General features: G+C 40.2%; 1 protein-coding gene across 7 annotated transcripts in view; it reads left to right on the top strand.

The window, feature by feature from the left end:
- ART3 (ADP-ribosyltransferase 3) overlaps positions 1–26,963 on the top strand; it is a 79,797-nt gene that overhangs the window by 19,842 nt on the left and 32,992 nt on the right. For 5 of the 7 annotated variants that reach the window (XM_008052920.1, XM_008052921.1, XM_008052918.1 and 2 more), the window contains exons 1-3: positions 18,049–18,128; positions 18,613–18,690; positions 24,286–24,997. In XM_008052920.1, coding sequence (XP_008051111.1) covers positions 18,117–18,128; positions 18,613–18,690; positions 24,286–24,997 — 802 coding nt within the window. In that variant the 5' untranslated portion in view covers positions 18,049–18,116. Of the gene's footprint in view, positions 1–17,248; positions 17,352–18,048; positions 18,129–18,612; positions 18,691–24,285; positions 24,998–26,963 lie in introns of those variants that run through there. The other 2 variants (XM_008052916.1, XM_008052917.1) reach the window with 2 other exon arrangements.

Raw genomic sequence — 26,963 nt, 5'->3', positions numbered from 1 at the left:
TTTTGGGAGATTCTCTGTATCCATATGATTTTGCAGATGTGGTATTCACTTAAACACTTAGGCAAAAAAAACCCTGAGTTGTCAACAATGTGCCAGACCCTAGTATTCAATGCTCTAATATTCATAGATCAACTTTATTTTACTTGCCATTGTAATAGGAGCACTGCCGAGTGGGAAGCCCCGAGTTATCTGGTGAATATTTTCCTAGGAGCTGGTTGGAAACTAAAACCCAGTGAATGTGACCCCTCTTTACCTCACTCTGCCTTGGAATAGGGTCATCTGACCCTTAAGTGCACTCAAGGTTTATACAAACAAGCAATCCGTAACTATTTATTAAGTGCTATGTGTTAACTCAAGTGAGGGATATTAAACCTTGGTCCTAAGGTACTGTCTGGTGACAGTAACACATTTAAGGTAAGAAAGTTTGGGAATCACAATATTGCCAGGAAAGAACAGAGGCTTTTTTTTTTTTTTTTCTAAGAAGCAAATTATTACAGATACATAATTCATTTTTCCTGAAAGGATATTGACTTCTACTATCTTTTCTTCTGAACACACCTGTTTCAAAGTCCTATTATCTAACACTTCATAAAGATAAAGCTAACTTCTTAAAGTAAAAAATGTTATACAAGTGATACATAGAATGTAAACATCTAATATTTCAGAGGGCTTATAATGGTAAACATTCCCTGCTCCATTTGCCTCAATAAATTATCACTTTTAACTGCTTCAAGTTCTTTTGCTTGTACTACTACTATTTGCTTTTATAGTCACGCACATCATAATGACATTTCTGTCAACAGTATATTGCTCATACAATGGTTGTCCCATAAGATTATAAAGAAGCTGAAAAATTCCTATTGCTCAATGACACTGTGATCATGGCAACGTTAGGTGGTATCTCACTGTGGTTTTGATTTGCATTTATCTGATGATTAGTCTGGCACTTTTTCATGTGTCTGTTGGCTGCCTGTTTATCTTCTTTTGAGAAGTGTCTATTCATGACTTTGGCCCACTTTTTAATGGGACTGTTTGTTTTCTTCCTTTTGGCATGTTTGAGTTCCTTGTGGATCCTAGATGTTAGGCCTTTGTCAGATATACAGTAGGCAAATATTTTTTCCTGTTCTGTGGGCTGTCTCCCTACTCTCTTGATGGTTTCTTTTGCTTTGCAAAAGCTCATTGGTTTGATGAGGTCCTACTTGTCTATCTTATTTCTTATGGTATGAGCACTTAGGGTTCTGGATAGGAATTGGTTGCCAGTTCCAAATTCCATAAGGGTGTCTCCTGCATCTTCTAAGAGTCTTATAGTTTGAGGTTTTATGTTTAGGTCTTTGATCCATTTAGAGTTAATTTTTGTGTATGGTGGTAGGTAGGGGTCCTGTTTCAATCTTCTGCATGTGACCAGCCAGTTTTTCCAGCACCATTTACTGAACTGGTTCTCCTCTCCCCAGTGGTTGTTGTTGGAGGTTTTGACAAAGATGAGTTGGCTGAGGAATTGAGGCTTTGCTTCCAGAATCTCTATCCTGTTCCATTGGTTTGTATGCCTGTTCTTGTACCAATACCAGGCTGTTTTGATTATTGTAGCCTTATAGTCAAATTTGAAGTCTGGAAGTATGATACCTCCTGCCTCGTTTCTTTTGCTTAGGATTGTTTTGGCTATTCGGGGTCATTTTTGTTTTCATATGAATTTCTGTATTGTCATTTCCAGGTCTGAGAAGAATGATGTTGGTAATTTAGGGTATTGCATTGAATCTATAGATTGCCTTTAGTAGGATGGACATTTTAACAATGTTGATTCTTCTTATCCATGAGCATGGAATATTTTTCCATTTGTTTGTGTCTTCTTTGATTTCTTTGAACAATGTTTTGTAGTTCTCATTGTAAGGGTCTTTCACTTCTCTGGTTAGGAAGATGCCAAGGTATTTCATTTTTTTGGTGTTGATTGTGAATGGGATTGTGCTTTTAATTTGGGTCTCTGCCTGCTTGTTGTTAGTGTATAGGAATGCAACTGTCTTTTGTACATTTATTTTGTACCCTGAGACTTTGTCAAAGTCCTTTATCAGTGCCAGCAGGTTTTTGAAAGATTCTCTTGGATTTTCAGGATATTAGATCATATTATCAGCAAAGAGGGATAACTTGACTTCCTCTTTTCCTATTTGGATACCCAGATTTCCTTCTCTTGTCTAGTTGCCCAAGCTAGGACTTCCAACACAATCTTGAACAAGAGGGGTGAGAGTAAGCAGCCTTGTTTTGTTCCAGTTTTCAGGAGAAATGTTTCCAGTTTCTGTCCATTTAGCAATATGTTAGCTGTGGGTTTATCGTAGATGGCACTTACTATTTTGAGGTATGTTCCTTCTCTACCTGGATGTTTGAAGGTTTTTATCAAGAAAGGATGCTGGATTTTATCAAAAGTTTTTTTCTGCATCTAATGATATAATCATGTGGCTCTTGTTTTTACATCTCTTGATGTATTTAATTACATTTATGGTCTTGCAAATCTTGAACCAGCCCTGCATCCTGGGGATGAAGACTACTTCGTCATGGTGGATGATTTTTGAGATGTGTTTTTGAATCTGATTTGCTAGAATCTTATTGAGGATTTTTGCATCTATGTTCATAAGGGATATTGGCCTGTACTACTCTTTTTTTGTTGGGTCTTTACCCGGTTTGGGTATCAGTGTGATGTTAGCTTTGTAAAATGACTGGGGAGAATTCCATCTTTCTAATTGCCTAGAATACTCACAAAAGGATTGGTATGAACTCCTTTTTGTATGTTTTGTAGAATTCTGCTGGAAAGCCATCCAGTCCAGGTCTTATTTTGGTAGATAGTTTTCATATGACAGAGTCAATTTCCTAAGTTGTTATTGGTATATTTCGTGTCTCAATGTCTTCTTATTTCAACCTGGGGAGGTTGTGTGATGTCAGAAAGTCCTCCATTTCATTTAGGTTATCAAGTTTGTTTCCATATAGGTGTACATAGTAATCTCTGATAATCTGTTGTATTTCTTCAGGGTCAGTTGTGATTTGATCATTTGTTTGTATTTCTGATTGTGTTTATTTGGACTTTTTCTCTTTTTCTTGGTCATTCTGGCTATGGGTCCATCAATCTTGTTAATTCTTTCAAAGAAGCAGCTTTTTGTTTTGTTGATGTTTCCTGTGATATTTTTGTTTTCTATGTTCTGTATTTGGGTTCTTATTTTGGTGATTTCGATTCTTCTGTTAAAGTTGGGGTTTTGGTGGTCTTCCCTTTCTGGCTCCCTTAGTTGATTTGTTAGGCTCTCTACTTGTGATCTTTCTGTTTTCTTGATGTGTGCTCGTAGAGATATAAATTCCCCTCTTAGAACTGTTTTCATGGCATGCCAAAGGTTTTGGTAAGATGTTTCTTCATTTTCATTTGTTTCCAGGAATCTTTTAATTCTGCTTTGATTTCAGTGTTGACCCAGTAGTTGTACAGCATCATGCTGTTTAGTGTCCATGTCTTTGTGGCTTTGAGGAAATGTTGTTGGTGTTGATATTTATTTTTATTCCACTGTGGTCTGAGAGTGTGCATGGCAAGATTTCAACCTTATGAAATTTGTTTATGCTTGATTTATGGCCAAGGATGTGATTGATCTTGTGCATTCCACGTGGTGATGAGTAGAATGTATATTCTGTGGTTGTTGGGTGGAATAACCTGTAAGTATCTATTAAGTCCATTTGGTCGAGTGTCAAGTTTAGGGTTTAGGTTCTAGATCTCCTTGTTGATTTTTTGCCTTGATGATCTATCTAGGGCTGTTAGTGGGGTATTCAAGTCCCTGCTATAATAGTGTTAGAATCAATATCTTTTTTTAGTTTACTTAGTAGTTGCTTTATAAATGCTGGTGCTTCTATGTTGGGTACATATTATGTTTAGGATAGATAGTTCTTGTTGATGGATTCAACCTTTTATCATTATGTATCCTTTTGCATCTTTTTAAATTTTTGATAGCTTAAAGACTGTTTTTTCTGATATTAAGATTGCAACTCCTGTCTTCTTCTGTGATCCATTTGCCTGGAAACTCAGTTTCCATTCTTTAACTTTGAGTCTGTGTGTGTCCCTTGTAGTGAGATGAGTCTCCTGGATGCAGCAAATAATTGGGTCATGGCTTCTTATCCAGTTTGCCAATTTGTGTCTTTTCAGTGGTGCATTTAGTCCATTCACATTCAGGATGATTATTGCAATGTGATTGTTTATTGCTATCATGAGGCCTTATAAAGTTTTTTCTGTGTTTACTTGTTTTCCTTTAGCTTTGGGGTTGATGTATGTGTGCATTTTCAAGTTTCTTGTTGCACTGTATTCTCTATTGATTCTGTGCTCTGCTGTTCTCTTGGGAAGTGTGTGGTCATTCTTTTTTTTCTTTCTTCTGTGCTTAATACTTTTTAAAGTGTCTCCTATAGAGCTGATCTGGAAACTGCATAATCTCTTAGGGATTGGATGTGTGGGAAGGATTTTAATTCTCCATCACTGATGAAGCTAAGCTTGACTGGATAGGAAATTCTTGGTTTAAATTGTTTATCTTTGAGGACTTTGAATATAGGGCTCCAGTCCCTTCTTGCTTGTAGTGTTTCTGCTGATAGATCTGCTGCTATTCTGATTGGTTTCCCCAGTAGGTAGTCTGATCTTTCTCTCTTGCTGCCTTTAGGATATTTTCTTTTGTGTCTACTTTGTGTGGGCGAATTGCTATGTGTCTAGGGGTTGGTCTTTTCATTTGATGTCTTATGGGAGTTCTCTGTATCTCTTGTGCTTCGCTGGTCACATCTCTGGTGAGATGGGGAAAGCTTTCTTTATTTACCTCCTGGAATACTTGCTCCAAGTTGTTCTCCTTTTCCTTTTCTTCTTCTGGGATACCAATCAGGTGTAGATTCAGTCTCTTGATATAATTGCACATCTCTTGTAGACTTTATTCTTTCTTTCTGAGCCTTCTTTCTATGTAAACATTTGGTTAATTCTGTGTTCTGGTCTTCAAGAAAGAATCTGAGAACATTCAGGTTAATTCCGTGTTCTGGTCTTCAAGAAAGAATCTGAGATTCTTTCTTCAGCTAGCTTAATTCTGCTTTCCATGCATGTCATCTTGTTATTTATTTCCTGGATGAAATTTTTTATTGCCAAAATCTCTATTACAAGTTCTTTCACTGTTGCATCTTGTCTTAATGAGTCTTATTCACTCTTTCCAGTCATTCCCTAATCTGTCTTGTTCTGGGGGCAGTCACTGGTGACTTCCATTGTTTGGGCACCAAGATCTGATTTTTCAGGAGTTTTGTCTTTGGTACACTTGAAATTGCCTAAGGTCTTCCTTTGGTTTTTCCTCATTTGTGACATATCTCTTGTTTTTCTCTTTAGTTCTGTTATTCAGTGTCAGTGGGAGAGGCTTTCCCTTCTGATGTTTGCTCAGTCCTCTATTCTTCCCTGCTCCAGGCTCTGGATTTGCTCTATATTGAAATAGGATGATGGATGGGAAGTTTTGTTGTCTCTTGTAGTTTTTGAAATTCAAATAAAGTAGGGAATGGGGTGCTAGGATTCAGAAACTACTTGCAAATTACAGTGTTCACTTATTGTGTTATGTGTTCCCTGAGACCCACTCCCCACCACCACTCCATATGATAATGCAAAGCAGAAACCAATGCAAAAAACAATTAAACATGCACACACACAGACATACACACACACACCCCAAAACAAACTGTAATAACAACAAAATGAAACAAAGGAAACAACAACAACAAAAACCCCAAGAAAACTAAATACACACACATGCCTAGCATGTGTTTTTCTTTAAAAAAAAAAGACTGGGGGTAGGGGGAGGAATGGAATTTAGGTCAAACCCTCACACATATATTGACACACACATTAAACTATAAGAAACGAAAATTTAAAAACCCAGTAGTACAAAAGAGCAAAAACAAACCAACAACAACAAGATTGAAAGATGAACACTCAGTCATTCACATACACACATAAATAGAAAATGACAAATAAAAGAAGAAAGAAACAGAAAAAGAAAAGAAAAAATATTTGGGGGGGGGAGCAGATCAAACCCTCACATACACATTCATGTACAAAGGAAAATATTTTAAAAATAGATGAGCTAACAAAGAAACAGTCAAAAAAATTAAAAAAAAATTTTTAAATTGAAAATTAAAAAAAAAACAACCCTGCCCTCTTGTGACAGGCTCTGTAATTGTTCCTCTAATCAGGTCTCCCCTGCAGTGCCACCTCTTTCATTCTCTCCTCAGTGTCTGGAGCAGGGATGGAGGAGGGGCAGTGGAGGTGGGTGGGTCTGCAGTCCTCCCCTCCCATTCTTGTATGGTCAGGGAGATCTCCTCTGGTGGGGAGGTACTCTTGCAGGGGTTGCCCTCACCAGGCCTATCCTGGAATGGACTTATCCTACTACAACTGACGTCCAGGCTCTGCCTGGATTTATCCCTCATTCGTGGCCCAGCTGTGTGGGTCTGATGTTCAGAGGATTGCTGGGGAGGAGGGGGTTTGTGTCGCCCCGGACTCACCACTGATCTCTGGAGTTCTTCCTCATCCTCTTCTGGTCACACACTTTGTCCTGTGGCTGGATCAGGGTACAGGATGGGGCGCCTGGAACTCAGCGCACGTCAGATCCCTCCGAAGTCTGTGCTTTCAGCATATTCCCTCTGGGTCACGATCAATCCCTGAGTAGTTGATCCACCAGTCACAGAGATGGGGTCTGTTGCTCCGTGGTGAGCGAGTGGGAGCATTTTCCTGCCCCGCCTTCAAGTTGGTGGTGTGGTGCCTCTCTTGCCCTCTTCTGTGGGACTTTGCTTCTGGGCTCCTTCTGCAGCCACTGCTGCCGGTGCCCTGTCAGGTACTGAAGTGGTGAGGCAAAGCCAGGAGCTGACAGTCTCTCTCCTGCTGCACTGGTGAGAGAGAGCCTGGGGCGATATTTTCTTCCACCAGTGGCACTTGGCTTCTGCAACCTGGGAAGAGCCAGGGACCAAGCAGAGAAGCTGCAGCACCAGCTGTTGCACCAGGGGCCTGGCCACTGGCTCACGAGCACCCACTTAGACAGTCTCTCCCACCATTTTCTTCCCAGGGAGGGTTTGTTGATTTAAAAAAAAGAAAAGAAAAGAAAAAGAAAATGGCGCTTGACTTCTTCATCCCAGGAATCGCTAGGGTCCAAGCCCAGCAGCTATGGCACCAGCCACTGCACCAAGAGAGTTCTGGCTGCTAGCTCCCTAACCCTCACTCAGTTAGCCACTCACACACCCATTCACTCACCAGCACGTACGTTACATTTTACATACACTCACTCACTCACATGGAGACTCGCATAGTCCAACTGGCTCAGGCGCCATCTCTCTGACCTCAATATTGCATTATTTTAAAAATGTGACATATGTATGTTTCTCATTCTCTCTATAAAGTCTGTCTGCACTTCAGTCACTTTTAAGATCATTATCAATGGTCTAAAGAAGAAAAAGGTAGATAATGCCAGAACAGGTTCAGAGTATAGGGGAAGAAAAAATAGCACAAAGGAAGTACCCACAACAGGAATTGAGAGTAGATGATTCTAGAACAGAGAGAAAAAGGAGAAAGGGGAGAGACTGGATTCCTATGGCTCCTCTGGACTGAAACCCAGGAAAGGGTTGATGTAAGAGTTTAAAAACACCCTGAGTTTCAGGAAATCCTTGGGCAATGAAGATATTTTTCCCCATGCCTCTTTTCGTGCATACTGGAGAATTTTCAAAGTCTCTTAGAAAAGCACCATGTTTAACAAGTTGGAAATAACAACTTGTTATTACGAATTGGGATAAGACAAAGATTCCTCTCCAATTTTCTACAAAATGAAAGTTGTCATGATGGAATTTCTAGGTTTCTCTGGTGTTAGGGAAGGTAAGTGGGGCACTGATCAGCTTATGATATTCTGTAAGAAGAGGTCCACCAAGGCCAAGTGAGTGCATCTCGAGTTTGTGGCAGTACCACATAGCAGGGTGAGAGGATATAGAAATTGTTTGTTTTTAGAACACCCAATGTCAGGAGGCTATGATGGGGGATTTACCAACTGGGCACCCAAAATCTATAGAAAATACTAAGATAGACAGCAATTAAGTGTTACCATTGCTGGAGACAAGACTAACAGCTAGAGCCAGCAGAGAACAAGCTACAATTTTTCCCAGAGTCAGAGTGCTGCAGTGTAGATGGGGAACCATGGGTGGAGAGAGGACTGTATTTCTCTATATTAGAAATCAACTTACTGGGCATGGAGGCTCACGCCTATAATCTCAGCACTTTGAGAGGCTGAGGTGAGAGAATTGCCTGAGCCCATGGGTTTGAGACCAGCCTGGGCAACTTGGTGAGACTTCATCTCTACAATAAATGAAAAAATTAGCCAGGCATGGTGGCACATGCCTGTAGTTCCAGCTACTTGGAAGACTGAAGCAAAAAGATCGCCTGAGCCCAGTAGGTCGAGGCTGCGGTGGCCATGAGCGTGCCACTGCACTCCAGCCTGGGCAACAGAGTAAGACTCCAACTAAAAAAAAAAAAAAAAAAAAAAAAAAATCAACTTAGCTCACAAATTTTCATGTCCACTAATGGCAAAGACACTAATCTTGTCAATTAAAATTTAGTCACTTCTGATTTGAAACAGTCTTCTTTGAATAAATATTATATTTAGTTAAATTCAGAGTTCATTTTTTATTCCTCTTTTAAATTTTATTTAAAGTTGTGGGGTACAGTTCAGAGCTAGGTATATAAATATTCACCATGCAGGTACCCTTATCGATGAGGTGTGCCCCACCACTTCCCCAGGCAGATATCCACTACTGTCAATTCTACCTTCCCACCCTCCCAACCTCCTCCCTGCAGTTCCCACCACTTTAAATCCTTTTCTTATAGTATACAATCATGTCAAGGTTCACTTATGAGTGAGAACATGTGATACTCAGCTCTTTGTTTCTGTGAGAGATCACTCAGTATTATAGACTCTAAGTCCATCCAGATTGCTGAGAAGTTCATGATTTTGTTCTTTATGGCTGCATAGTATTCCATTGTGTATATGTACCACATTTTTAAAATCTAGTACTCTTTTGATGGGCAGCATGGTTGGTTCCATGTTCTTGCTATTGTGAACAATGTTGCAGTAAACATACGTGTGCAAGTATATTTTTCATAGAGTGACCTGAATTCTTCTGGGTATATTCCCAGTAGGGGGATTACGGGGTCTTATGGCGATTGAGAAAGATGGAACTCTCCCCAAATCATTTTATGAAACTAATATCACGTTGATACCCAAGCCAAGTAAAGACCCAACAAAGAAAGAGAACTACAGGCCAATATCTTTGATGAACATAGATGCTAAAATTCTCAACAAGATTCTAGCCGACTGGATTCACCAACACGTCTCAAAAATCATCCGTCACTACCAAGTAGGCTTCATCCCTGTGATGCAAGGCTGGTTCAACATTTGTAACACCATAAATGTAATTAAATACATCAATAGATGTAAAAACAAAAACCACATGATTATATCGTTAGATACAGAAAAAGCTTTTGATAAAATCCAGCACCCCTTCTTGATAAAAACCCTCAAACATCTTGATAAAAACCCTGGAACATACCTCAAAATAGTAGAAGCCATCTATGAGAAACCCATAGCCAGCATACTCCTAAACAGACAAAAATTGGAACAATTTCCCCTGAAAACTGGAACAAGACAAGGATGCCCACTTTCCCCTCCTGTTCTACATAGTTTTGGAAGTCCTAGCTATAGTAATCAGAGAAGAGAAGACGATCAGGGGTATCCAAATAGGAAAAGAGGAAGTCAAGCTATCTCTCTTTGTAGATGACATGATCGTATACCTTGAAAACCCAAGATAATCTGCCAAAAAACTCCTTGCACTGATAAAGGACTTTGGCAAAGTCTCAGGATATAAAATAAATATACAAAAGACAATCGCATTTCTATACATCAATAATAAACAAACAGAAACTCAAATAAAAAGCACAAATCCAGCCGGGCTTGGTGGCTCAGTCTGTAATCCCGCGCCTTTGGGAGGCTGAGGTGAGTGGATTGCCTGAGCCCGCGGGTTCAAGACCCGCCTGGGCAACTTGGCGAGACCTCATCTCTACAATAAATCAAAAAATCAGCCGGGTGTGGTAGCGCATGCCTGTAATTCCGGCTACTCGGAAAGCTGAGGCGGAAGGATCGCCGGAGCCCAGCAGGTCGAGGCTGCGGTGGCTGGGAGCGGCCACTGCACTCCAGTCTGGGTGACAAAGTGAGACTCCAACTCAAAAAAAAAAAGCACAAATCCATTTACAATAGGCACCAAAAAAAAAAAAGTAGAAAGAAATACCTTGGCATCTTCATAACCAGAGTTCTTCTGAAAGCAAATCTAAGGCCAGCCATAGAGGAGAGGTTTCCTGTTCTGGTGCTGACCTCTAGTGATCATTTGCCTTCACTGAAGTCTCTGATTCTGCTTTGTCTTTAGAAGATAATTTGCATTCACCACTGCCATGTTCTGCCTTAGCCTCCAGTCTCTAAGATATATATGCTGTGTATTCGTCTTATCACAACCCTAGGCTCCTTTGGATTACTTGACTCTTCCATGGGCCTTGACATTACAGATGGTTTACTGTAGTAGTATTCAAATTGGAATGCATATGCCTTGATGTGTACCCTCTGGGGGTACACGAATAAACTTCAAGGAGTATGTGACTACAATAATTTTGTTGTTACTTGTAAAAAAAAAATCAGCTTTATGTAAGTATGATTTATGTGAAAAAAATTCACCAATTTGAAGTTTACATTCTATGACTTTTGACAAATGTTTGTCATCATGTAGCCACTATGATCATGATATAAAACATTTCATCACTCAAAAAAAGTTATTGAATATATCAGTAGTTCATTCTTCTTAAACATAGCTTTGAGATATAATTCACTCACTCATAAGTGGAACCTGAAAATTTATCATAATACTATAAGAAAGGGATTGGCAGTAGTGGGACACTGCCAGGGAAGGAGGGGACACATAACATCAATAAGGGTACCCAATCTCAAACCAGGCAAAGTTGGGACCAAAGGGAGGCCCAAACTTTACTTGTATGATGACCACTTGTATACCTAATCCTGAATTGTACCCTACATCTTTAAAATTTAAAAAAAGAGATATAATTCACATCCCATACAGTTCACCCATTTAAAGTATACAATTGGGTGTTTATTTTTTTAGTAGACAAGTTCTCCCTACGTTTCTCAGGCTGGCCTTGAACTCCTGGGTGCAAGCAGTCCTTCTGCCTCAGCCTGCCAAGTAGCTGGGACTACAGGCACACACCTCTGTACCCGTACCAAGATGGTTTCTAGTGTATTTATGGAGTATATTTTATGGAATTTAGTATATTTTAGTATATTTACAGAGCAACCATCACTGCAATCATTTTTAGAACTATAATACGTGCAAGTACATGGGTGGATTTCAAAGAATTATGCTAAGAAGTCAGTCATAAAAGATTGTATACTGACTGTATGGTAATACTTACATGACATGCTAGAAAAGACAAAACCACAGCAACAGGAAGCAGAACAATGGCTGCCAGAGCCTTGGAGGGAGGGAGGAGATTGACTGCAAGGATCACGAGGAAACTTTTTTGGGGAGATGAAATGTTATCATAACTCTGAAAAGAAGCCCCATACCCATTAGCAGTCTTCCTCATTTCCTCCTTATGCTCCCAGTGCTACAGAGTCACTAACCTACTTTCTGTCTCTATAGATTTATCTCTTCTGGACATTTCATATAAAGACAAATATGTCAGTACTTAATTCACCTTTTCAACGAAAATATATTCCATCGTATGAGTATGCTGCATTTTGTTTATCCATTCATTAGTTGATGGACATTTGGATTGAAACCTAGAGCCACTTTCGGCCATTATGAATAATATTGCTGTGACCATTTGTGCACACGTTTTTGTGTAAACGGATATTTTCATTTATCCTGGTTATATACCTAGGAGTGGAGTTGTTGGGTCATATGGTAACTTTATGTTTAATATTTTAAGAAAGGTTGTTCTTTTTTATTGCTGAGAAGTATTCTATTTGTTTATCCATTTACCAGTTGATGAACATTTTGGTTGTTTCTATCTTCTGACAATTATGAGTAAACCTGCTGGTGAACATTTGAGTACATATGTGAACATATATTTGAATTTCTCTTGGGTAAATTGCTAGGAGAAAAATTACTTGGTCTTATGGTAAGTATATATGTTTACCTTTATATAAATTGTCAAACTGTCTTCAAAATTATCTGTATCATTTTGTATTCCCACCAGCAGTGTGTGAAAGTATCTGTTGGTCTGCACCCTCATCAACATTTGATGTTGTCAGCCTTTAATTTTAGTCATGCTAGTGGGCATATACTGGTTTTAATTTGCATTTACCTGACGGCTGGTGGTGCTGAACATCTTTTCCTACTTGTTGGTCATTCATATATCTTCCTTGGTGAAGTGTTAGTTAAAATATTTTGCCCGTAATCAAATCACTGAAATAAAACAAAATCTCTACTTGCTTGAAAAAGCTGAAATATGGTTCAATCCAGTTTTACTTATTCTGCAACTACCATGGAACTGATGTAGCAGAAGAACCCTCGTACGTGCTTTCAGTTTCAATTCAAGCGGGCCCTTAGAGCATGCAGCTCAGCAATCATACTGCATTCACTCTTGTGCTTTTTTAGATGATGATTTTATTCTTTCTCTAGTCTCTTCAAATCCCTACCACTTTAATCATCTTTTGCTGCTACTTTTTTTTTTTTAGTAAAATCAAAGCAATTAGGAAAGAATTCTCACCATTACAACCACAACTTTCTACCACCTGCCAGCATACTGTGCTTTCCTCTTATTCGTGTTAGATGAACATTTCCTGCTCTTAATCTGCATGCTGTGTCTCTTCACCTTCGGCCTACTCAAGGACATTGGCCCAGTTATTCTTTTTTTTTTGAGTTAGAGTCTTACTCCATTGCCCAGACTGGAGTGCAATGGCACACTCATGGCCACTCCAGCGTCGACCTGCTGTGCTCTGGCGATCCTTCTGTCTCAGCCTTCCAAGTAGCCAGAACTACAGGTGCATGCTACCATGCCTGGCTAATTTTTTTTAAAAAAATTTTTGTAGGGACGAGGTCTTGCCAAGTTGTCCGGGCTGGTCTCGAACCCCTGGGCTCAGGCAATCCTTTTGCCTTGATCACCCAAAGTGCTGGGATTACAGTTTTGAGCCAGCAAAGTATAGGGTTTTGTTTTTTGTTTTTTTGGGTTTTTTTTGAGTTGGAGTCTCACTCCGTCACCCAGGCTGGAATGCAGTGGCACACTCACTACCACCCCAGAGTCGACCTGCTGGGCTCCAGCGATTCTTTCACCCCAGTGTCGACCTGGCTCCGGCAATCCTTCCACCTCAGCCTTCCAAGTAACTGGAACTACAGGCACACGCTACCATGCCTAGCTAATTTTTTATTTTATTGTAGAGACGAGGTCTCACCAAGTTGCCTGGCCTGGTCTCGAATGCATGGGCTCAGGCAATCCACTCGTCTTGGCCTCCCAAAGTGCTGAGATTACAGGCTGAGCCACCAAGCCCGGCCTGCCCAGTTATTCTACCTTCTCTTTCCTAAATTATCAGATTCTTACCCCTCTCTATTGGATCATGCCCAAACATGTGTTGATTTTCTATCTTAAAAAAAAATCTCTTGGGCTCTCTTTATCTTTCCTCCAATCCCACCATCAAGTCACTGCCTCATACCTGTTCTACCCTTTACCTAAAAACTCCTTGAAAGAATTGAGGAGAAAGAGTCCATCCATTCTCTCTTAGACCATTCTGATCAGGCTTTCATCCCCACAGCTCCATCAAACTTGATCTTTTCAATCATCTTTAGAGCTACTGATACACGCAACAACATGAATGACTTTCAAAGTATTATGTTAAGATGTCAGTCATAAAAGACTACATACTGACTATATGTCCTCTGTACTGCTAAATCCAATGGCCATTTCTCAGTCCTCATCTTACTTGACCTATCAGAAGCATTTGACTCACTTGATCTTTCCTTTCTCCTGAAGATATTATCTTTACTTGACTTAGAGGTTACTTGTTCTATGCACAGTCTTCCCCATTTCAGTCAATGACAACTTTGTTTTTCAATTATTCAAGCTGAAAATCTTGGAGCTGTCCTTTGCTCCACTCTTTCTTTTGCAGCTCACATTCAATCTGTCAGCATATCCTGTTGCCTCAACCTTCAGAATATATCTTGAAGTCCAAGCATTTTAATTATATAGCAAATTGGTATTTCTACAGATAATTCTCATTGGCTTTTTTGTGAGTTATCACATTAAAAAAATATAATAGGCTTTTAGAATGCACAGATACTTTTCCTTATCATATCTGAAAATATTATGTTTAATCTTCAAAAACAGGATTTTTAACAAGCTCAAATAAAAAGACCTATTTGTAACAACCAAACAACAATAAAACAACAGCAAAAACATACATTCACATATTCATTTCTTAACACCTCAGCAACAACACGTGTACACCCACATCTACTTCTCACTACCTTTACTGCTACCATCCTGGCTCAAGCCACCATAATCTCTGCTTGCATTATTATAGTAACCTGTAAATTGGCCTTCCTACTTTCATCCTACAGACCATTCTCAGCATAACAGCCAGGGTGATCCTCTTGAAAAATGAGATCATGTCATAATTCTGCTCAAAACCTTGAGATTTGCTCCTTTTCTCTTAGAGGAAAAGCCAACATTCTTACACTGGCCTACAGAGACTTACATGATCTTCCCTTCATCCCCTTATCTCTCTCCCCTTATTTCCTTCTGCTCTTCCCTTCCCTGCTGCTCTTCTGTTCCAGACATATTGGCCTGCTTGCTAGTCCTCGAACAAAGCTAGGGTTTCTTTGGCTCAGGTCTTTAGTGCTTGCTCTTCTCTCGACTCAGCCTCCACAATCCTCATGGCTGACTGCCTTCATCTCCTTCAAGTCTTTGCTCAAACATCACCTTTTCAGAGTCTCCACCCTAACCATTCAATTTAAGTTGCAAACATTCCATGCACTCCTCTCATTTATGCTACTTTATTTTTATTTATTTATTATTATTGTTTTTAGTAGAGAGGAGGTCTTTCTATGTTGTCCAGGCAAACGGGTGAATGAATGAAAGAAGATAAGTGTTCAAAGATGGGAACAAAACAGGAATGAATCAAGACCATATTGGTGATGATCAAGACCTTGCCTTGAACTTCATTCAGTGTTTGATATATTCTTTTTTGGTGAATTCAGCTTTTTGTGTGATATATAGATGAAACTGGCAGGTTTGGGGAGCCAGAGACGGGAGAACCCCACAACCTCATTCTCTGTAGGCATACATGCCTGGGACTTCCCCTGCCTCCTCAAACCAACTTCTTTTTTATTTCCGTGAGTTACAACTTGAGTTCTGTCTCTGTCCTGCCATTCCTCACCCCAGGAGAAGGTGAGTCCCCGGCAGAGGGTCCCTCGTCACCACCTCCTTCCAAGCCCACCAGGCTTGGTGCCTAAAAGCGTCTCCTATAAACCGTCCCCAGGCCACAATCCACCGACCCAGAGCCTACCCGAGGGATCATTGATGCCCCAGAGTGGCCCAGCCCACCTGTCAAAGGCCCCCTGGCGCCCGAACCAGAAGCTCCCAGCCCAAGGTCCCTCACAAGAGCAGCGTTTGCCATCGAGGATATGCCTGGGGAGTCCCAGAGAGGGAGGGGAAAACCACTCATATTAAAAGCTCCCACTGTCTCGCCAGAGGGGCTGAGGCCGCTTCCTGTGCCCAGCTGGCGTTCAGCCATGCGAATGCCTGCGACTTTTATTAAAAGCTGGTCTTTGTGAGCCTAAGGCCTGAAAACACGTGCAAACCTTTTTTCCCCCTTTCTAACCAAACTCCCTTTAAAAAACAATGATTATTTCTAGGGGTCTTCTCTGTTTAATCTCAGATTGGTTAGGTTGGAAGTTTTAGAAAGTCTGAAGAGTAAAGATGGATTTTGTAAATATGGGTGTATTTCATGACAATTTAAAATGTTTAGTTGAAATTATATATGTATACATATATATGTATAGGCAAATACATGTATCACAAGTATATAGCTTGTTAAAATTTCACAAACTGAATGTATGTGTGTAATTGGCATTCATAACAACAACAAACACTGACCCTAACTAGCATCCCAGATGTTCTTCCTGTGCCCCTTAGCTCCTGCCTGCCACCCAGGGTGGCTGCTGCTTTGACTTCTAATGCCTGAGGTGTGTTTTACCTGATACTATTCTCTGTATAAATTAAGTCATGCAACATATGCATGCTTCTCTCTCTTTTTTTGCTCAAAATTGTGTTTGTGAAATTTATTCGCATTGCTATCATTTGTTCATTTTTAATGCTATATAAAATTCCATTGTATAAATATACCACAGTCGATCCATTCTTCTGTTGATAGGCATTTAGATGGATCCCAGTTTTGGGCTAGTCTGCATAATGCTACTATCAAAATTCTCTTGATGTATTTTGATGTGCACGTGCATGAATTTTCTAAGACATTTTGTGTTTTGTAAAACCCATAGTCAGTGACCTCTGAGTGTTCTTCAGCATGATGTTTACATTCAATATATTCACCATGTGTATCTTATGCAAACGAGACCTGGGCTTGCAGGTGATACCCAGTCCTCCTCTCCTTAGTGTTCTCACCGGACTTTGTCTGTACTTAGGGTTCTTAACATGTTGTATTGTGGTTAAGTATGCACATTCAGGTCTTGTTAGATTGTGACTGCTTTACTTTGCTTTACTTGCTTGTTTGCCCCTGCACCTGATGGTTCCTCAAATACAGTAAGCTAGTTGAGTGAATGGTGGTATCTGTCCCTATTGCCAGTGATTAACAAAGCCAGTCCCCTTAGCTATGTGAATCACTTGGCTAGATAAAATCCATCTCTGATTCAACGTCTTGTAGTCAAAGGGTTAGGAATGGGAAGTGATTTTTCTTTGAGAGAATTTCAGAACTGTGTACTCAGAACTGAACATACTGTGTGGTTAGAGGAAATTGCTGTGGCTTTACAAGCCTCTAGGAGATTTAAAGTGTTAACAGCAGTGATTCCAAGGCATAGTGTGGGGGCCAGATATAAATAGCAGAACACAAGTGGGGTAATGTGCTACTGCCAAGCTACTGCTGGGGGTGTTTATAAAAAGAAAAGCATTCCCTTCTCAACTCTCACTGTCAACAACCCATCCTGAAAACACGCTCACAACTGAGAGTCGGGAGTCAGTTTGAGACCTAGCATCATTTAAACTCCACCAAAGGCACAGAAGCCAGGTAAACATTTTGACTTATTTACACTCAGACTAAAGAAGTGAAGAATTTCCAGGAAAATCGTGATCCAGAGTTTGCTTGGCACATACTGCCTTGTGACAAGTATCTGTCAAGTCTTATATTCCAGATCTTTTTTGGAAAGAGAAATTTAGCACCAAAGTAGCATCTTAGTACTACATTTTTATATCTTGAGTAATAGAAATTGCTTCTGAGGAAAGATTGGAAACTGGGGCCAAAATGATCTATAAGAGGAAAGAGTGTCTTCCTTCCCCTGTGCCATTCATTCTCATTTTCAGAATCCAGAATATGATGGTTGGTAATATAAAATAAAGGCTGCATTTCAGTTCTGGTAATGTCAACTTGGTTGGAGGGATGTGGACGTAACTGTACCAACGTGCTGTAACCTTTAATTGAATTGTTCAATGGCTTTGGGACAGCTTTGGCCTTTAAGGGCCTCTTGCCCTTCTGTTTACCCCTTCAGTATCATAAGTACTGAGCTGAATATTGGGCATTCAGCCAGTGGCGTTGTATAATCTTAGAATTGCTGCCTACTCAGTTCCTTCTTATTCTTGTTTCTGCCTTCAGACAGTTATGCAAGACATTTGTTCTACCCTTGTGCTTCTCTTGGTTATGAATGTTTGGGGGAAGTAGTCTGTCTCTGACGGTCTACCTCCTTGTACCACTACTGGCCTCCTCGTTGCTTCCATCCCACTCAAATGGGCATGGCTTAGTCTGCAAAGAGGATGGAAGAATGGATGATGTACATGGATGGGTTCCTGGGTAATTCTTAGAAACTGGGAGCTAGGGGACCAATGTGAGACTGCTAATTTTTTGGTTGATTGTGTGATTTCCTGAGCACACTGAGGAGATACTTAGTGGTAGGAAGATAATATGGCTACCAGTGACTCTGGTGGGAGAGATGACATGTCTGAAGGAGTATCGAAATGGACAGATTTGATCTTGAGCAAATTACTGACGTTCTCCGAGTTTTTGTTTCCTCATTTGTAGACTGAGGGTGTTAGACTACTGGGTAAAGCCTAACGGCTCTTGTGACCATTAGGAATGTATTGATAATCACTTCCTAACGACTCTTGTGGCCATTAGGAATGTATTGATAATCACTTCCGGGCCCATCATTCTATCCACTCTCATCCAGAATGGGAAAAAAAAGAGAGAAAAAAAATATATATATAATTATCCTGTTCTACTCCCCTCAACCTCTTTTTTGAGTCTACTAAATTGGAATTTCTTCATTTTAATTTAGAAGAGAAAAATGAAGACAGGACCTTTTGAAATGGTCACCATCCTATTGGCAGCCATGATTCTAATGGACATCTTCCAGGTAATTTGGGGAATGGGAAGCATGTGGCCATTGGAATGGGAAGGCTTGATGTAATACTGCCTGAGGCATCTGTGTGGGGGTGATGATGGAAACGAGAGTGGCTAGGATAGGTAAATACATTGATTACAAGTAGCTTTTTCTCGTTTTACATATGTGACACATGTTAACCATAGAAAGTTGAAAAATTAAAATTAAGCAAAAAGAGGAAAGTAAAAATCATTCATAATCCTTCCACTCAGAGGGAAATACTCTTCACCCCACCCCCGCCCCGCCCCGCTTGTCCTGCTCTCCCTGCCCTCAAAATACTCTTAACCTGTTGGTGTATGCAACCTTTCTGGCTTTTTTTGTTTGTATGTGTACTGTAGTTAATTTACAAAAATGAGTTCACACTGTACATAGTATTGTTTTTTTTTACCTTGCTTTTTAAGTTAATACTGTGCTACCTGTCTCTCCTTATCATTAAATATTCTGAAAATATCATGTTTTTCTCCAAATAATAATTCTGTATTATTTGATTAAATGGTTTTTAGTACATTATATAAAGATCATTTTCTCACATTCAGTTTTTTTTTCCTTAGAATTTTTATGGTTTTATTTTCAGTTGAATCTTTAAGCATTCTATAACATAATTTATATGAGATATGACAGATATTTCACTTGATTTTTTTCTTTGTTAGCTGTCATATCACTATTGGGTATTTGTACACTGATTTTTAAATGTCTTTTAAAAATATCTTAAATTCTTAAAATGTCATCCATTTTTAAGTGTAATATTATAATCCATTATCTATAGAATCATCATGTATTCTGTTGCCTATATTGCAGTGTGTTTTTAAATTGAGATACAATACACATAACCATAAAAATTCACAGAATGCACATTTCACTGGTTTTTAGTATATTCATTATGTTGTACAACCATTACCACTATCTAGTTGCAGAACATTTCCATCACCCCCAGAAGAAACCCTGTACTTGTTAGCAATCATTTTCAATTCCCTCTTTCCTCCATTCCCTGGCAACCACAAATCTATTTTCCATCTCTGTAGCTTTGTCTATTGTGGACATTTCACCTGAATGGAATCATACAGCATGTGGCCTTTTGTGTCTGGCTTCTACTTAAAATAACTTTCAAGTTTCATCCATGTTGTAGCATGTATCAGAACTTCACTCATTTTTGCAGTTGAATGGTATTCCATCGTACGGCTATACCACATTTTGTTTATCTGTTCATTAGTTGATGGACATTGGGGTTCTTCTCACTTTATGGCTATTATGAATAGTGCTGCTGTGAATATTTGTGTACATATATTTGTGTGAACATGTTTTCTTTGTCTTTTAAAAATTTTTATAATCACATAATATTTTTTGACATATCTAGAGACACTAGAAGCACTGTTTGGTTATTTGGTAGCATTGCATAGTAAAGTTAACTTAGATATATAGGAAATAAATAAATATTTGTGAAAATGAGTTTGGTGTGGGGAGGCTATACTTTAAGATACATGATAACAGAATTACCCATTATTGTGAACATGTATTTAGTTCTCTTGGTTATATTCTTGGAAGCGCAATTGCTGGATCATGTGATATGATAACTTTATGTTTGAATTTTTGAGGAACTGTCAAGACTTTTCCACACTGGCTGCATGCACATATTACAGTTCCAGCAGCAATGTATTAAGGTCCTAATTTCTCTGCATCCTTGTGTTACTTGTTATTTGGTTTTTGTTTTGTTTTTGTTTTATCATTATAGTCAGCCTAGTGGGTGTGAAGTGATACTTCATTGTGGTTTTGATGTGCATTTTCAGTATTTTGCAATATCATTTAAGTGTATTTGTTTTATGAATGCTCCATAACTTGCATAGCTAGTTTCTCTCCTTGAACTTTGTCATTTTCACATTTTTAAAATAAGTGTTAGATAATTGAATCAGTATGGTCTTCTGTTCTAGTAGATAACTCAGAGGAAGAAAATATAGTCAGCTTGTTCACCTACTCTTTTGTATTTTTTCCTTAGTATCTACTCAGTTGTCTCTGGTGATGGTGGCATTTTTGAGCTTTATCACTGCTCAAGGCACGCACTGTACCGAACACACAATCAGCTGTGGTGTCTGGTCAGAAAGGTCTGATGTCTAAAATTAGACATTTGGAGATTGGTTAGAGGCATAGGGAAAAGACAAGAACATTTTAGATCAACTCTAATATGATCCAAGGAATGTGGGGGTACTTCCAGTGTCTGGTGTCTTATACAATGTTGAAGTCTTGGTGATAAATCAGGCATGGCTGAGCTACACTCTGGTACATTCTGTGCTGTAGAGGAAAGTGCATTTCTTGGCTATGATACAGCAGTGATTTGATCTCCTGAAGCTCAAATTCCCACGTTAAGAAACTGACCTACAAATCTAGGAGTGCAGGGGTCTCAGCGACTTCCCTGGCAGAATTCTCTGTGGCGAGTAATCATGACAGTTTCTGATGCTGGCACAGTTCAGCAATTGTAAAATGGTGTTAATAATTTTAGCAATTGTCTATCCAACCTTTTATAAGTGCTTTTATGAAGACACAATTATACCCTTTACAAAGTGCTACATTAATGTCTGTGGTCTTCATTATTAGAGACTCTCATTCTTTAGAGGCAGCAGAACATTTGGGTTAAGAGGACAAGACCCTGGAGGCAGATTGCCTGGGTTCAAATCCCAGTTCTCTATAAACCTCCATTTTGCTCTGTCTTAGTTTCCTCATCTTTCAAAAAAGAGGGACTAATAATAGTACGGACCTCACAGGGTTGCCAAGCACTTAGTGCCTGAGTATAGAAAGAACCTTGGAGATGCTTGTTAGGACTTAGTGGTGGAATGGACACAGAGGTGACTATGAAGGAGGCATCTAGGAAAACTTCAAACGTGAAGAGATCATCTTAGATAAGGACCAGACAGTTGTGGTTGTAAGATTATACATGCAGTCTTAGACATGTTACACATGAAGGGTCTTTAAGCATTCAAGCGGAGGAGTTAAACATGCATTTGTTATACAGGTCTGGCACTCATAGGACAGGTCAGAGGTATTTAGATGATAATTGAAACCGTGAGCATGTACATAATTGTCTAGGAATAGAGCTGAGAGTAAGAAAATAAGCAACTTTGAGAAACTCCAACATTTAGTGACCAGCTAGAATATATCAGGCCTGCAAAGGAGTCTAAGAAGTGCAGCCCCTTACTGCACCCATGCACCACACAAGTATGGAATAGTAGAATAAGAAACGTTATCCTTTTATTTGTAGAAACTCATAAATGGTGTTCCTGGGCAGATTTGCTCATCCTGTGTGTTGACCTGTAAGCCAGAGTACAGAGTTCTTATTTAGTCCACTTGAATATTTTGCCAAGTTCTATGCTAGGTGCTTGGGATTCAAAGATAAAAATATGATACAGACTCTACCCTTGAGTGACATACAGTAAAATGCATACATTTCTATCATGAAATAATGAAAAATAACCACATTGGTTTTTTTGTTTGTTTTTTGAGTTGGAGTCTCACTCTGTCGCACAGGTGAAGTCCAGTGGCACACTCATGGCCACTCCAGCATCGACCATCTGGGCTCAGGTGATCCTTCTGCCTCAGCCTTCCAAGTAGCTGGAACTACAGATGCACAGTATCACGTCCAGCTAATTTTTTATTTATTGTGGAGATGAGGTCTTGCCAAGTTACCTGGGCTGGTCTTGAACCCTCAGGTTCAGGCAATCCACTCATCTCGGCCTCCCAAAGTGCTGGGATTATAGGCTGAGTCACCGAGCCCAACCACCACATTGTTTTGAAGGCTTGATATGTGTTAGGCATGGGACTCTAAGGGCTTTGCATGTATTCATTATGTAATTTAATCTTCACAACAATCCTGAAGTTAAGACATTATTTCTTCCTCTTCATCTTCATTTTTTAAATGAAAAAAATCGAGGCTCAGAAATATCAAGTACCTTTTCCATACTACTTAATAACAAGTAGAAGTTGGTCTCAGATCTATCTGACTTTTAGTTAGTGTTAGTTACATTATATCACCCTGCTTCTTATGATGTATGAACATATGTATCATTTAGAGATGCATTATGCCTTTTCAGTTGTATGTGAAAAAACACAATTCAAAGTAGCTCAAGCAAATAGGAAATGTATTGGGTCTGTGACTAGGGTGACACAAAGCTCAGTCTTCATGTACGGTTAGACCTAGGGCCTCCAGGTTGTTTCCAGGTTCTCATCTTTTGCTAACTCTTAAGTTCTGTAAGCCTTTCTCTGTTGCTTTGTTTTCAGACAAAATTCACTATGGGACCAGAAGGAAACTGTTGGAAGCCTCAAGTCAATAGTGTCCTTAGAACTTATAGTTTTCAAGGAAGAAGGATCCCTTTGTGCCCTCTGGGAGTGTTCTGATTGCTAGGTCTGGGTTATCTGCTCATCCTTTGGGCGAGAGGCATAAATCAGTTCTACTCAAGCCATATGGGCAAGGGAGGGGCATTCCCAAGGGAAAGGGGTAATATTTGCCATGTAGTGTCTGTCATGTATAGTATTTTGCACATTATATTTCAAATTCTCAACAGTTCTGAAGGTTTGAAGAAATCTAGCTAAGAAACTGTTCAAAGCCAGGACTTCTGTCCATGTTTTTCAGTTGCATACTCATTGTTCTGTCTTCTGCACCAAAATGATCAGATAGGAATTACAGGCACAGCCCTCCCATACCACTCACCCAGTAACATTTACTCTTCCAAAAACATATGTCACAGTTGAGAAAATTATCAGAAGTATCCATAGCGAATACCTCTCTGCATCAGTCCATTTGGCATTGTGCTAAAGAAGTACCTGAGTCTGGATAATTTATAAAGAAAAAAGGTTTGAGCCAGGCTTGGTGGCTCAGCCTGTAATCCCACGCCTTTGGGAGGCTGAGGTGAATGGATTGCCTGAGCCCGCGGGTTCGAGACCCACCTGGGCAACTTGGCGAGACCTCATCTCTGCAATAAATAAAAAACTAGCCAGGTGTGGTAGGCATGCCTGTAGTTCCAGCTACTTGGAAGGCTGAGGTGGAAGGATCGCCGGAGCCCAGCAGGTCTAGGCTGCGGTGGCTGGGAGCGGCCACTGCACTCCAGTCTGGGTGACAGAGTGAGACTCCAACTTAAAAAAGAAAAAAAAAAGGTTTGTTTGGAGTTCTGCCTGGTACCAGCTTCTGATGAGGCCTCTGGAGGCTTACAATCATGGTGGAAGGCAGAGGGGAGCAGGCATGTCACATGACAAGAGCCAGAGACAGAATGAGAAGGAGGGGCTGGGCTCTTTTTCAACCACCAATTGAACAGCACCAAGCCATTTCTGAGGGATCTGCCCTCAGGACCAGTCACCTCCCACTGGCCCCACCTCCAACACTAGAGATTGCACTTAGACAAGAACTTTGGAGAGGACAACAACCCAAACTGTATCAACTTCCTACATTAAAAAAAAAAATACCCAAAGTTGGTTCTAAGTAAGGAGAAACTCTTGGTAGGGAATGAGATGGGTAGGAAGAGCCATGTGAGGGAAAATGGCATTCACTAAATGTCTTATTTCAAGTATTCGTTTCCTTTTCCTTTGAAGGTGAAGGCTGAAATACTAGACATGGCTGATAATGCATTTGACGATGAATACCTGAAGTGCACTGACAAGATGGAAATCAAATATGTTCCTCAACTGCTCAAGGACGAACGAGCCAGCCATCAGCTCTTAGATGCTGTGTGGGAGCATGCAAAAGCCAGATGGGAAACCCGAAAGCCTCAGATCTCTTTCCCTGTGAATTTTAAGGACAACCATGGGATAGCCCTGATGGCATACGTTTATGAAGCTCAAGAGCAAACTCCCTTTTACCACATGTTCAATGAAGCTGTGAAGACGGCTGGCCAGTCTCGGAAAGATTATATCTACGACTTCCAGTTCAAAGCCTTTCATTTTTACCTGACAAGAGCTCTGCAGTTGCTGAGAAGACCTTGTGAGGACAGTTACAAAAATGTGGTATATCAAATGAGCCAGAGTCCTTCACTGACACCTGGAGGGCTAGACCGAGCCAGGTTTGGCCACATGGCCTTGGCCTACTCAGCCAAACCACAGACTGCTGACGATCAGCTGATTGTGTTGTCCATCTTCACATGCTTTGGCGTTGCTGTTGAAAGCTTTTCTGCTAGAGAAAGTGAAAGAATGACTCTCATACCTCTGAGTGAGGTTTTTCAAGTGTCCAAGGAAGGGGCTGGTCATAACCTTATCCTTCAAAGCACGAACAAGACCTGCAGCCATTACGAGTGTGCGTTTCTCGGTGGTGAGTGTCTCCATTCTGTCTGCTTTTGTCTAGGAGGGAAGGAGCAGGATCCTTGGGGGCAAGGAGAGGTTGGTTGAGGAGATGAGAGGTGTCTGAAAGGATAAATGACAATTGGCAGTTTCCAGGCCAGCTCCTGTCATACTTCGGTTTCTTTATCCATAATTTAACTTTATCAATATGATACATGTACAGTGTTAATAAAATTTAAAGAAATAGCATAGTACTATAAGGCAGTGGCTCTCAATTAGAGGCAGCTCTGCTCTGCAGGGTCATTTGTCAATGGTAGATGTCATTTTTGGTTGTCACAAGTGGGGAAGAGGTGGGTTGCTACTGGCGTCTAATGGGTGAGGCCAGAGGCAGCACTGCACACGAGGTGTTATCTGGCCCAAAATGTCCTTCGTGCTAGTATTAAGAGATCCTACAATAAGGCTTACAGTGAAAAGAGCAGTTCCTGGCCCCACCTGTTCCCAGTTCACACTCCTAAGGGGTATCCAGTTTTAATTCTGCTAGCTATTTTTTCAGATACTATCATGTTTCTAAGTAAAAACATGCTTCAACATGTTATTTCTTTTCTTTTTTTTTTGAGTTGTAGTCTCACTGTCACCCAGGCTGAACATGTTACTTCTTGATTTTTAAATTTCTAGACATCATCTGTTGGCTTCCCATGACAGAGAATGAATCTTTAGCCTCATATGCTGTGTATTAGTTAAGAATTCTTTATTGCTTTCAGCTGCAAGTAACAGAAAGGTTGACTGACGATTTCACACAATAAGTTTAGAGGTCAACCTGTCAGAATTGGCGCAGTGGCTCATCTGCGTGGTCAGTCACTTGGGCTCTTTCTATCCATCAACATTAGCATATTGGCTTGTTGGTTCAGGTTTGCACTGTGACTGTCACAACTCACCCTTGTCCAAGACAAAAAGAAAGGAAGGGGGATGACAACCAAATCTACCTGGGCAATAAGGAAAGTGAAAGCTTTCCCCAAAACCCTTAATAGACCTCTGACTATACACATTACTGACTTGAACAGTTTCTTGGTCACCCACTGCTACAAGAGAAGTTTGGAGAGGGGATAATTAGATTTTCCAGGCAAGGAAGTACGGTGTGGCAAGACAAAGGAGAAGGGAACTAGAAATGGCTGTTAGATCAGTAAACCACAAGTATCTGTTAACCATCCCCCATTCCCAACCATTCTCCCAGCTTGATAAGGACAGGTCATGGCCGAGTGAAGAGTGGTTTTTCTGTGCCTAAGTATCTCTTTTGCCCCAGGGTTATTATATGAATTTTTTGTTTGTGTCTTTATTTTATTTTATTTACTTATTTATTTTTGAGTTGGAGTCTCTGTCTTCCTATGCTGGAGTGCAGTGGCGTGCTCATGGCCACCACAGCCTCCACCTGCTGGGCTCAGGCGATCCTTCTGCCTCAGCCTTCCAAGTAGCTGGAACTACAGGTGTGTGCCACCACACCTAGCTAAATTTTTGATTTATTGTAGAGACAAGATCTTGCCATGTTGTCCAGGCTGGTCTCAAAACCATGGGCTCAGGTAGTCCTTTCACCTCCACCTCCCAAAGTGCTGGGATTTCAGGCATGAGCTACTACGTCCGGTTTCTCTAGCTTTTTATATCACATCAGTAATTCACCTCCAAATCTTTTAACAGAAATACAAATTTCCTTTTCATATATTCAGACATATTAGAGACCTTCTTATTTCTCCCCGTAGTTATATCTCCCCTGGGCTTCCCCCATCACATTGCTCTGTAATATGTTCTTAGGCCTGTGGAATGTCTTGAAATCTTTCCTTACTACTGTTCTGAGACTTTGCATCTTTCCTGGGAAAGATCTCCTATTTCTTGGATTTGCAACTCTTTCTTGGATTACTCCTTTGTTTGGCATGGTGGGGGTGGGGATCCTACAGAAGTTTTCTAAGAAATGGTACATTAAAGCACATTTTCTTTTTTTTTTTTTT

Source organism: Carlito syrichta, unplaced genomic scaffold (genome assembly GCF_000164805.1).
Source record: "Carlito syrichta isolate Samal-C Ts95f unplaced genomic scaffold, Tarsius_syrichta-2.0.1 Scaffold287674, whole genome shotgun sequence".
In the NCBI taxonomy this organism is placed as follows: domain Eukaryota; kingdom Metazoa; phylum Chordata; class Mammalia; order Primates; family Tarsiidae; genus Carlito; species Carlito syrichta.
The sequence above is the reverse complement of the archived record's forward strand: the minus strand, read 5'-3'. Positions and strand labels throughout refer to the sequence as shown.